Source organism: Electrona antarctica (genome assembly GCF_951216825.1).
Source record: "Electrona antarctica genome assembly, chromosome: 10".
NCBI lineage: Eukaryota > Metazoa > Chordata > Actinopteri > Myctophiformes > Myctophidae > Electrona > Electrona antarctica.
In genome coordinates, this window is record NC_136791.1 from 8,328,493 (window position 1) to 8,340,716 (window position 12,224).

Here is a 12,224-nt window from a genome sequence, read left to right on the forward strand (position 1 = left end):
AATTGCTCTTGATGTGCTGGTTGGTGCCATGGTTTCCGCTGCCATCGGTGTATGAATGTGTGTGTGAATCTATGTAAAGCGCCCTGGATAAAGGCGCTATATAAATGCACCATTTACCTTTTTTTAGTTTTTAGTTTTTTATGGCTATATTGAGGTGCAGCCTAGGACTAGGAGACATTTATACTTCATTGTGCAACAGTATTGCACGCAGAGAGCAGCTGATAAACAAGCTCACATCGCATCGCAGATGCAACTGCGACATCATCGCAGGACGAAGCATAAATTATACTTGATGGGCTGCAGTGCGCGTGCAGCCATGCACAAACAGGCTCTGCTGCCGTGATCATGAGTGCACCTCCGGTTCTTATGACAGCGAATGTAGGTGTGGTTTTGAGTACAACTGCTTTGAATTGCTATTATTGTTCACACACAACATGCACAACAGTAGCTTAAGTGCTTAAATTCATATTTAGAATATGTTTCAGATGTAAAAACATTCTGAGATGATGGAATGATGACGGATGATGATGGTCATGAAAGGGGAACCTTCTGAAAGCTTCATGGGCAAACATAATCAACTTGAAACTTCATAATCTCAGAAAGTAGGTCATAACGACCTCTCAAGTGTTAAGAGTGTTAAAAGGTTTTTCAAAATAGTAAAAAATTGCAAATAGTTTAGGGATAAGGTACGGGGAGGCTCAAGATATAGCCCTTGGTCCCAGTTATTCTTTATTTTTGGTCTTTGTAAGGCGAGGAGGATGGAGACAGACAAAACCACTAGTCTACAGTAAATACTACACAGATTTTTAGCCTACTATTTAGTATCTACTAAGCAGAACATATTTCTCTTTGGACATACAAAAAATGTATTTGCCATACTAATGGTAAGTTACGTTAGCATGTGATTTCGGATTCTATTGCCCATCTGAAATCGCATACTGACATACCATAACAGACCTTTTCTTTTCTTGTATCTTTTATATTTACATCGAGAAGTGAAGCTCTGTCTCTCGACCACTCCTTGACTACAGTAAGAACACTCAGTGGTATCAGTGGTCAAATATTATGCCATTGTGTGCTGTCTTTTTAGAGCCAGTGAGCATTCATGTTTATTATGGGTGTTTGTTGTATTGATAAATGGGTTTCATCATTTTGTTTTTGTCAAATGATAAGTTGGTTGGGTTTGATTTGTCAAGAAATTATGTCAATGTGTTATTAGTACACACACACACACACACACACACACACACACACACACACACACACACACACACACACACACACACACACACACACACACACACACACACACACACACACACACACACACACACACACACACACACACACACACACACACACACACACACACGCCTGATTAACTGAAATTAAATACAACAACCAAGTCCCAAGGCCAAAAAGTGGGTCCTTTAAAACTGCTTCAACTTCTGAGAGTTTGTTTGGTTCATTAGCCACCAGATGGCATACCTTGTATGTATGTATGTATGTATGTATGTATGTATGTATGTATGCATGCATGCATGCATGCATGCACGTATGCATGTACGCATGCACACATGCACGTATGCATGTATGCACGTATGCACGTATGTATGTATGTATGTTGTACAAGTTTCACTTGGAGATGCTACATGTGAGCATAAAACATTATTTTTAAGGAACAAGGAACAAACCAAGAGAATTTATAATGATCATTATTTATAGTTGATGGTCATTTGCCTCATACTCATTCCAAGTACATGTGTCAGGAAAGCAGAGTTGACTGACAGAACAAACACAGAACAGTTGAAATGGAGACTTATTTGAAGTTCTATTCTCCTCCAGCTTTAAATCGGCTCAAGCACACGTTGGACAATCATTATAACACCACTTGGGAGACACACACAGCAAGGTAATCTTCATAAGGTTTTTTCGTCAACATAACCTCATACAGTTATCACTCTCCATTCTCTCTCATGTACTGTAGATCCATTGAAGCAATAAGCCCGATTATACTTTGTCATATGGCGGTGTCACGTGGGAAAACAGCCCAATCTACAAGCTCACAATGTGTCGCAATTAGGCATGTAACGATATATCGTATATCGATATATATCGATATTAATCCCGACGATATGAATCGATTCATTGAAATAAAAAATCGCGATTTTCAAAAAAAAGAAAAAAAAATCTTTATTTTGTTTTGTTTTAGGGGGGGCTAGTGTGTGATGTGAAATGTGAGCTTTAGTCATATTCCATCATATTCAAGTGCTTTTGGAGATAATGTGTGTGTCTGTGTCTGTGCACAGGTGATGATGGTCGTTGATGCTCATCAAGGAAGGCAATTATGTTTCTGCACTGTCAAAAGTAATGCTACTTCTTTTGCAATGTAGTTAAATAAAAAATCTCAGGGGGGAAGATAAATTATATAAAATTAAAACGGTAATTTCTCATTAAAATATATATATTTTTTAATATTGTGAAAAATCGTATCGTGAACCTCATACCGTGATACGATTCACTCAAAACGTTGAGTGAATCGTTACATGCCTAGTCGCAACGTGACACCTTGTGAGCTTGTGGATCGGCCATTTTCTCTGCGGCACCACCGTGTGACGAACTATAAACGGAGCATCAGGTGGAAGGCAGTGATTCTACCATTATCCTTGACCCAGTCATGTCATGCCATGCCTGTCCGCCATCACCACCTTGTGCCATTCCAAAGACCGCATAGGGTTACTACTGGGCCGGGGAGTCGGGACAGGCTATCTCAGGTTGGCATTTATATAAAAAACTATGTAGGAACACATGTAAAAATGGGGGAAGAATCAAATAACCCAACTGAAAAATTAAAAAGTAATGTAGATGTTATCATAAAATCTTCTATGTCTAGCAACACTTAATAACATTTAAGTATTCTTTTTGTCCTTTTTACACTTTTATTCAAAAAGAAAAAAAGAAAGAAAATAATGGCTGAGGAGTAGTTATAGTTTGCATCGTCTATACAACAGGCTATAAAACACCACTTTGTCACAGTCCAGAAAGCACATATAGATGTGGTTGTACTGTATATAAACATTATGTACTGTAATAAGATAATTTTGCGTGCATTGAGTTTTCCCAAATGAACCGTTTTTCTTTTCTTCAGAATTCTGAGGATATACTCCTTCAGAGTTCACAGACTGGAGTGAAAACGAAGGCCTCCGGATGTCTTACTGGCACAATGGACATACACATCTTTTGAAACCCTCGTCTCTCCAGAGTAAAAGGAATCTGTTCTTGTCCTTGCACCTTCCACAGGTTAGTCAGTCAGATTTAGCAGTCTTTGTCGGCTGTCAGTGCAGCTTCAGTACTTTGGCTAATGGGTCAGTCAGTGTGGGCAGCTCCGACTCACAGGTCTTTGTTGCCGTACACTCGCTATTTGCCCTTCGTCAATAGGAAAGGTTTGGCGTTTTGTTTTTTATTGTATGCATCGTGTCCTCTTCTCATAGAAAAAGAAAATATATCAACAACACAAACACAGGCAATGTAAAATTAAACCATTAACGTTGTAATGCTGAATCTCCTGTTGCTGCGCACATCTTTCCTTCTCTGTTTTCCGGAAACAAGAGTCAGATATGGCATCATCCTGGTCGAGATAAACTAGTCAAAGGATGGATTAACATGTTTGTTTTGTCATGAAAGATAGGTGTTCTGTACTTCTGTTGGATATTGTACTGTTGCCAGACCCATTTCTTCACCAGTCTCGTCCTGGTCCTGGACAGTACATCCTGGTGCTTGAATTGAACTCCTCCATTGTCACTTTTTCGGTGCACTGCCTTATGAGTAAAACAACTGTATAACGTTTTCATTTATTTTAATTTTATTTTTTTTGTCTTTGTTCATCCTTGTTATTATACTGTACACAATGAGGATTTTCCTCATTTGTCTATTGATAAAAGTTTGATTCGGTCCGGGCAAGAGACCAAAAGCTTCGAGGCTCACACGTAATATTCCTTGTCCTTGTTCTTCTTGTTTTTGCCCGAGGTCTTGGCGGTGTTCACCGGCTTCTCCTTGACCACGGTGCCGTTGGACTGCGCCGAGTTGCTGATGTAGTTGCGGCTCTCGTCCACGTGGTAGGAGCCCTCGTCTCGGTTGCGGTACTTATACATGGCATAGAGCAGGATGAGGATGCAGAGGGCGGCTGCTGCTACGATGCCCACCACCATCCCCGTGGTGCTGCTGGACTCCCGGAACACCTCCGACGTGCCTGGGTAGCCCTTCGGTCCCGCACCTGTGGGATTGGCTGCAAAGAGAGACAAGATGAGAGGTAGGATCAGTGATGTAAATAGGTTTTCAATGTAATGAGTCCCAGGATGCAGGGATAGTCTTTTAGAATGAGTCCCAGGGACATTTTATGAGTCCCACTTCAACAACGTTAGGAGTCACATTTTGCCATTTTTACCAATTGTAGCATTTAACTCCCATTTAATTTTATATGGTTATAATGTGGTTATATTCATGTAGAAAACAGAAGAAGAAATGATTGTTATAACTAAAGCTAGGAAAATAAACTAGAATAAAAAAACAGTACAGTAGTACAGTAGTGCATCCCGTGGATACAGAGGTCGTTGTTTCATTGCGTCCCTTAAGTATAAACTGCATTTTAGGATGCAAAAAGCACCCTATTTTAATCTCTGTAGGATTATTGCAAACGTGCACGGATTGAAAAACGCAAGTGGGCTTTTAACCACTTGAACTTGAAGCATCCATATTCTGGGAGAGACATTATCCGACACGCAAATTAAAAATTGCTGCTCTACATACAAGCACTAGATCGGCTATGTTTGGGAGATTTATGGCCCTTTCTTGGGCGCGCCTTACCCTTTATCGCTAAACTTATCTTGAAAATACATTTTAAAATAGTTCAACTAGCCGATGTACATCGACATGTTGTGAGCTTGTAGATCGGCTAACAATTTTTTAAATGTTTTTCAAAATAGTAAAACATTTTAGGGGTAAGGGGTGGCGCAAGATGTAGCACCTAGTGTAGATGGAAAAAAGATGTAGCACCTAGTATAGATGGAAAAAAGCGCTCCAAGACAATTCCAGAGCCAAATCAATTCCAGTTTAGGGTATAAGTTGTTAAAGGCATAAGGTGACTTTTCTTTTTTCTTCACACAAACAACAATCTTTATAATTATGTTGCATTCCTCTCAGTTCCATGTGTGGATCAATGACGCTGTTGACTGCATGGTCATTCACACCGTCATGCAAGGCTGGTCACAAGAGTTACTCCCTCCAGTTGACCATAGGGTACAATAGAATGCCTGGGCCACAACATGTACATTTACAACATGAACACGTGCAGTGACATACAATGCTACTGACAATTAGATTAGACCCAGTAAATAAAAAAGAAACAATATATAATGTATGTATGTGTATGTATGTACGCACGTGCGTGCGTGCGTGCGTGCGTGCGTGCGTGCGTGCGTGCGTGCGTGCGTGCGTGCGTGCGTGCAGTCAGTATCATTGTCAGTATCATTGTCAGTATCATTGTCAGTATCATCTCAGTATTATGGTCAGTATCATCTCAGTATTATGGTCAGTATCATGTCAGTATCATGGTCAGTATCATGTCAATATCATAGTCAGTATAATGACAGTATCATGGTCCGTTTCTGGTCAGTATCACAGTCAGTATCAGTCAGACCCTCAAATGGACCCTTTCGGGTCTGTAAGTCTGAGAGTTACTGTATACAGTATGCGTTCTTGAAATAAAAAAAAACGTTTGAGCATTATGGACCACATTATGGACCACATTATGGACCACATTATGGACCACAGGACCAGTAAATCAGTGAGAAAATCAGTCGTATCCACCTCCAATGCGTGTGCAGCCCGACTCCACAGAGTTTGAACCAATGTTGTGGTTACAGCTGATCCTACCAGCATGTCATCATCACCCATTACATCATTCAGCACCTGTCAACACTGTTGCTCAAGTCTTATTTGTTTTGATCAAATCCACTCTTTTAGCTACATGTGGAAAAGAAACCCCTCGGGTCTTGGAAGACATCAAAATCTTTTAGCAGAAACAAACAGCTAGTTTCAAAGAATGTCAACAGATTTCAGCCTTTAATGACATGCTCTGAAAAGGGACGCTATAGGGTTCATGCTTAAAGGACCACTTCACCACTTTTCAACATCTCTTCCTATAATTGGTCCTAACTAATGTTCATGATAAAATACCACCATTTTTTCCTACTCAGTCTGTGTCTCATAGGAGGGCTGTCGGCAGTTCAGAAACCCGTCCACCAGTGACATCATCGATGGTGAATCCAAGCTAATAGAAACGTCAGGCTTTCTTTTCCTGAAAAGTTGCAATGCAAAAGTTGAAGCCATCATTCTCACGATAATAAAAATCTAAATATATTTTAAAACAAATATTGTTTAGAAAAAATCTGCCTAATGATGATGTCACTGGTGGACGGGTGTCCGAACTGCCCAAAGCCCTCCTATGAGACACAGACTGAGTAGAAAAAAATCATGCCATTTTATCATGATTATTAGTGAGGACCTATGAAGATAGGTTGAAAAGTGGTGAAGTGGTCCTTTAAGATAAGTATATAGGCCGATAATAACTTATTTTCAAGCAAACAATGCATCATCAGTCATGGCATAATGGCAGTATACAGTATGTTTACATAAAGCATAAGACTACTTTGGCTTCTGTGTACAATAAACACCAGTGCTATTTGAACAGTTACAATTCTAGCTACAGTCCAGCATAATGAGCATATCACTTAGGCTTATCCTTGCTGAAGTACACAGTGCTGTGAAAGTAAGAGACTAGTAGCGCTATGAATATACAAACAACACTTGTGTTAGTTCTCCGAATTCATTAATTCACGTTACAATTTGGAGTGGCTCCAAAACTCCAAACTGGAGTGTTGATTTGACGAGTGCACCTGCCATTAGCATAGCCATGGATTATACAATGATGCTTTTACTGGAAATCGTATGCACGCATCAATGTTGTCGCTGGTGCAGGAGGAAATGAATTGACAACATCAATCTCGTCTACTCTGCACAACAGCTTGCAACGCCAACAACTTGACTATGCAAAAACACAAGTAAACAACATTTCGGCAGGTGAGGATGGTCAGAACGTTGTTTCCTTGTGTTTTTTTCCCACAGTACAATTATTGGTATAGCAAGCTGCAAGCTGTTTGGTATAAGCAATACTTTTGTTTTGATGATGCTTTAGACTAGAGTAAACCTTGAAGTTGATAGCATTCCCTTGAAAGATGGAAATGTCCCTGAATTTCCTAAAAAGATAGACCACTTAAATCCAAGTATACATCCCCAAGGGGTGTATACTTGGTCCCTTCCTTTTGTCCCCTCTACACTAATGTCTTACTCGGAAAAAAGCTGATCTACAAGCTCACAACGCATCACGTCGGTATGTCTTGTGAGCTTGTAGATCTGCTATTCTCGCCAAATTTTTCCCCCAGAAAAGGTTCACCAGATTTTCCTCTACTAATCCTGCTCATTTGACATGCAACATTCACTGAAGTCATGCATATTCATGTAGGTCAGGGGTTCTCAACGTTTTTGGCCGGGGACCCCCGGAAATGCTTTGGCAATGTCTCGGGACCCCCGCCCCGCCCCCTCCCGACCCCCAATATAAATTGACTGCTACAATAACCTTAAACCATTTTGGGCGGGAACCCCTTTTGGTGTTTTAAGCATTGTTATAATTTAGCTATTGAAAAATAGCAGATCTACAAGCTCATAGCGCGCCACCGAGTGGCGCGCTACGAGCTTGTAGGTCTGCTATTTTTGAAAAATCGTGAAAATAAAATTTAAAACAAAATCTTTTTTTTTTTTTTGAAAATAATTTGGGGACCCCCTAAAATAATTTGGCGACCCCCCGAGGGGTCGCGACCCACGGGTTGAGAACCCCTGATGTAGGTAGCCATATAAATCATAAAAAAGATTGGATATTCACCCTACACATGCAGTGCGGTGAATTTTGGGACATTCGTCATCGCATTATGCCCCAAGAGACATGTTTGACTGATTCTTTAATACTGATATTTTATTGCTTTGATTTGATTCTGCGGAAAAATCCTTACATAACATAAGTCATAGAATATGGTTTCGCCGTCATTTCATTCCTTTGATCTTTGACTGCTGGAGTAATATGGACTGTAGCCCACAGCGGAGGATTCAGCGACTACATACAGATTAAAATGATATCACTCCGTCTTACATTCAAAGTTAAAGTTCGGGGGAAAACGCCATTCATTATTAAGACAATTCTTGAACTCTTCTTGACCTCCACTTCAGATGTAGACGTCTTCAGTGGTTCTCAACCTCTGCTGGATCAGGGCCCAATTGAACATGGCAGCCTGTTTTATTTGGAGGCCCACTTTACAATATCCTCCCAGCCAACCAGTGGGCCCCAGGCCACAGGTTGAGAACCACTGGATCAACCAGTGGGCCCCAGGCCACAGGTTGAGAATCACTGGATCAACCAGTGGGCCCCAGGCCACAGGTTGAGAATCACTGGATCAACAAACCAGTGGTCCCCAGCCCACAGGTTGAGCATCACTGGATCAACCAGTGGGCCCCAGCTCACAGGTTGAGCATCACTGGATCAACCAGTGGGCCCCAGCTCACAGGTTGGCCCACAGGTTGAGAATCACTAGATCACTTTTGCTTCCCAAACACTGGGTCGGGACCAATTTGTGGGTTGCGGACCCACACATTGTTTGTGGGTCCGCCCGGCCGGACAAACACCTCATTTCTCTTTTGGGCCTTGAGCTAAAAGGTTTGGGAACCACTGCACTAGATCACTCTCACTGCTCTGACCATACTATATATTGGATAAGGACTGTATATTGGAGCGTATTCACAATGCCTCCAGCACTGTCTATAGTATACGGTCAGGATAAGGACTGTATATTGGACCGTATTCACAATGCCCCCAGCAGCACTGTCTATAGTATACGGTCAGGATAAGGACTGTATATTGGACCGTATTCACAATGCCCCCAGCAGCACTGTCTATAGTATACGGTCAGGATAAGGACTGTATATTGGACCGTATTCACAATGCCCCCAGCAGCACTGTCTATAGTATACGGTCAGGATAAGGACTGTATATTGGACCGTATTCACAATGCCCCCAGCAGCACTGTCTATAGTATACGGTCAGGATAAGGACTGTATATTGGACCGTATTCACAATGCCCCCAGCAGCACTGTCTATAGTATACGGTCAGGATAAGGACTGTATATTGGACCGTATTCACAACGCCCCCAGCAGCACTGTCTATAGTATACGGTCAGGATAAGGACTGTATATTGGACCGTATTCACAATGCCCCCAGCAGCACTGTCTATAGTATACGGTCAGGATAAGGACTGTATATTGGACCGTATTCACAATGCCCCCAGCAGCACTGTCTATACTCTATAGTATACGGTCAGGATAAGGAAGTAATTAAGGGTTGGACTTCTTCTTTTGAAGAAAAAGGAAACGCACAATTTGCTCTCCCGTCTCTTTTTAATAACTTCTCGACAGGGCTTCTTCAGGATCTTAAAAAAAATAAAAAATACGGGAGAGCAGTATATCTATCGTGTGGGGAGTCTGTGGACATTCCCTTCTACTTCACTTCATTATTTTTTGGGTCCAACGCCGTGTTTAAAGAACTGTGGGGATATGCATAATTTATCCTTTTTTCATAGACTCTCTCTCTCTCTCTCTCTCTCTCTCTTATTAAGACATTTTGGGCGGGAACCCCTTTTGGTGTTAGCATTATGTTATGCTTTAGCTATTGAAAAATAGCAGATCTACAAGCTCATAGCGTGCCACAGAGTGGCGCGCTACGAGCTTGTAGGTCTGCTATTTTTTTTTAATCGAAGAATGACTGACATAGAAACATAGATTTTTCAGAAAACTGTCAGGATGTAGAAGACATTTGTAGAATCTGATCACAGGTCAAATTGGGTTAAGATATTGCCAACGTGCATAGGAACACTGCAGTGCAGGTCGTGTTAGTTTAGTATAGCAATGTAATGTCTCATTGGGAATAGAATAGCACACAATACAAATAATGTAAAACAAAAGCAGATCTACTGTGAATCTTATCATCAAGTACGATCAATATGTTTAATCATGTTCTACTGACTTTTTCACAGTTTACACCTGTGAGCTGGAGCAGTTACAGTATATAGTTAACTGCCGTAGCTGCTGCATTATGCTGCATAAAAGTGGTTGTCTGATTATGAAATGTAATTATATCATTATAATTTCCTACAAAACAGATTGGCAGTGGGTTCACATAGTTTCCCTTGGCACTGTGATGCCAATTTACATCCACACATATCTTCCTACATCATGTGTTCTTCCAGCATTATTGTAGTGGGTATGGTATCCGATGCCCAAATTATAATTAACTTCAAGTGTTTCTTGACAGGGAATTGGAATGTGAGACCAAAGCACACGTTTGGGAACCATTTCTAGCGGCGAAACGGGAGCGAAAGACTGCATGCTGTATCAACAACAAGCCCACTTCATGTTCTGAGTGCTGTCCAAATTATAATAGCACTCATATCGGCTCTGAAAGCTCTCTTTGCTCTTCTCCCTCAGTTCTAATGCCCTTGTAGATACAGTACTTTTCATGCTCGCATCCATTTATCTTCCTGAGTGACTGGTTAATGTTCATGAAAAAAAATAATAAGAAGAAGGTATTTCAACAGTGTAATTTTAGATAATAACCTACCGACAGGGCTGTGATAACAATATCCAACTCATGGTAGTTCCATCTACATGCAAATATTAACCAAAGGTCATCTTCCCAACCTTTTACATATTTTTTTTTCCACCAAAAATAATGCCATGCCCGAAACAGGATCGCCAGGTCGAAAAAGAGGTTAAGTCACATTAGAGTTCCAGCCTGGTTTGACTGATCAGATGCAGGTACAGGTGTGTGACCAGCGACACCAGCAGCAGACATGCGGACACTCAAGGACAAGGACAGAGCGCCACGAGAGGACAGAGCGCCACGAGGGGACAGAGTGTTGCGGCAGATTAGCTCAGCGTGTGACAAGACCACTTATCCTTGTGGACAGGTGTGAGGAAAGCTCGCAGCTTGTGTTTGGGGGGGGGGGGGGGGGGGGGGGTTGACGATGCCGTCCACCAGCGAGCCCATTGTGTGTCTATACAATGAGTTACTCTCATATCTTCCATCTTTTCTTTGTTCGGGGTCAAAAAGGCGAAAGTACAGATCCCTCGATAACGTGGCGGGTTGATGGAGGAGAGGGCGCGAGCGGAGGCAGCCAGGCGTTCAACATGAGACCTCTCCTCTCTCCCAGTGGTGGATATTAGTAACTAAGTAGATATTTCAATACTGTAAATGTAATACTTCTACTCCACTACATCTCAGAGGCAAAGATAGTTTTTTGGGCTTTTTGACAGATAAGGGTGAGAGAGATGGGGGGGGAAGACACGCAGCAAAGGTCGTGGGGTTGAGCTGTGGAGGAGGAGGAGGCAGGAGGGCTCAGCCCACCTGCCGCTAAAAAGGAGTGAGTCAGGTAACAACAAGAGAAGCTCCTGCTGTGGCGCGCCGTGCTACCCAACAGCCATCCAACACCGCCGCCTAACAGCGCTGGGCTATGCCACTTCCTCCTTGTGAAAATTGCGTTGATTGGCACCCCGTGGTTTACCGCCCTGAGTAACGAGAGACTGCACTAGCAACGCATCGCTGGCTTTCCTCTGCTCATTCCTTTCCTCTGCTCATTCCTGAGAAAAGGCTGAATCACACTCAATTCATGACTCAGTCAGCTCCATATATGGGCACAAAATAGGGTGGGATATAGGTGGTGCAACATAGGTGTTAGGGTTGCGTACCGGCCTGAACCTCCAACTCTTTAAAATGCACTTTTTTTTTGAGGGGCGCTAGCCCCTCCTATATTCAGCTATAATGTAGATTTTCATCTTAGACAAACATTAAATTCCCATTGACAATGAATGGAGAATTTATGTAGACGAGCAAATCGGCTATTTTTGTACTACACAAAGATTAAATTCCCATTGACAATGAATGGAGAATTTACATCATATGTAGACGAGCAAATAGGCTATTTTTGTACTACACCATTGACAATGAATGGATGATGTGCGATGACTTCACACAGGTGTGATTTTTTATATAGAGTAGATTTCTATT

At 41.8% G+C, this 12,224-nt stretch overlaps 1 protein-coding gene across 4 annotated transcripts in view; it reads right to left on the reverse strand.

Moving 5' to 3' along the window:
• Positions 1 to 1,689: 1,689 nt before the first annotated feature.
• The window catches only part of LOC306931175 (neurexin-1a), a 528,074-nt gene continuing 517,539 nt past the window's right edge, over positions 1,690 to 12,224 (reverse strand). For all 4 annotated transcript variants that reach the window (XM_079512408.1, XM_079512407.1, XM_079512406.1 and 1 more), the window contains one exon: positions 1,690 to 4,285. In XM_079512408.1, the coding sequence (XP_079368534.1) occupies positions 3,981 to 4,285 (305 nt within the window). In that variant the 3' untranslated portion in view covers positions 1,690 to 3,980. The remainder of the gene's footprint in view (positions 4,286 to 12,224) is intronic.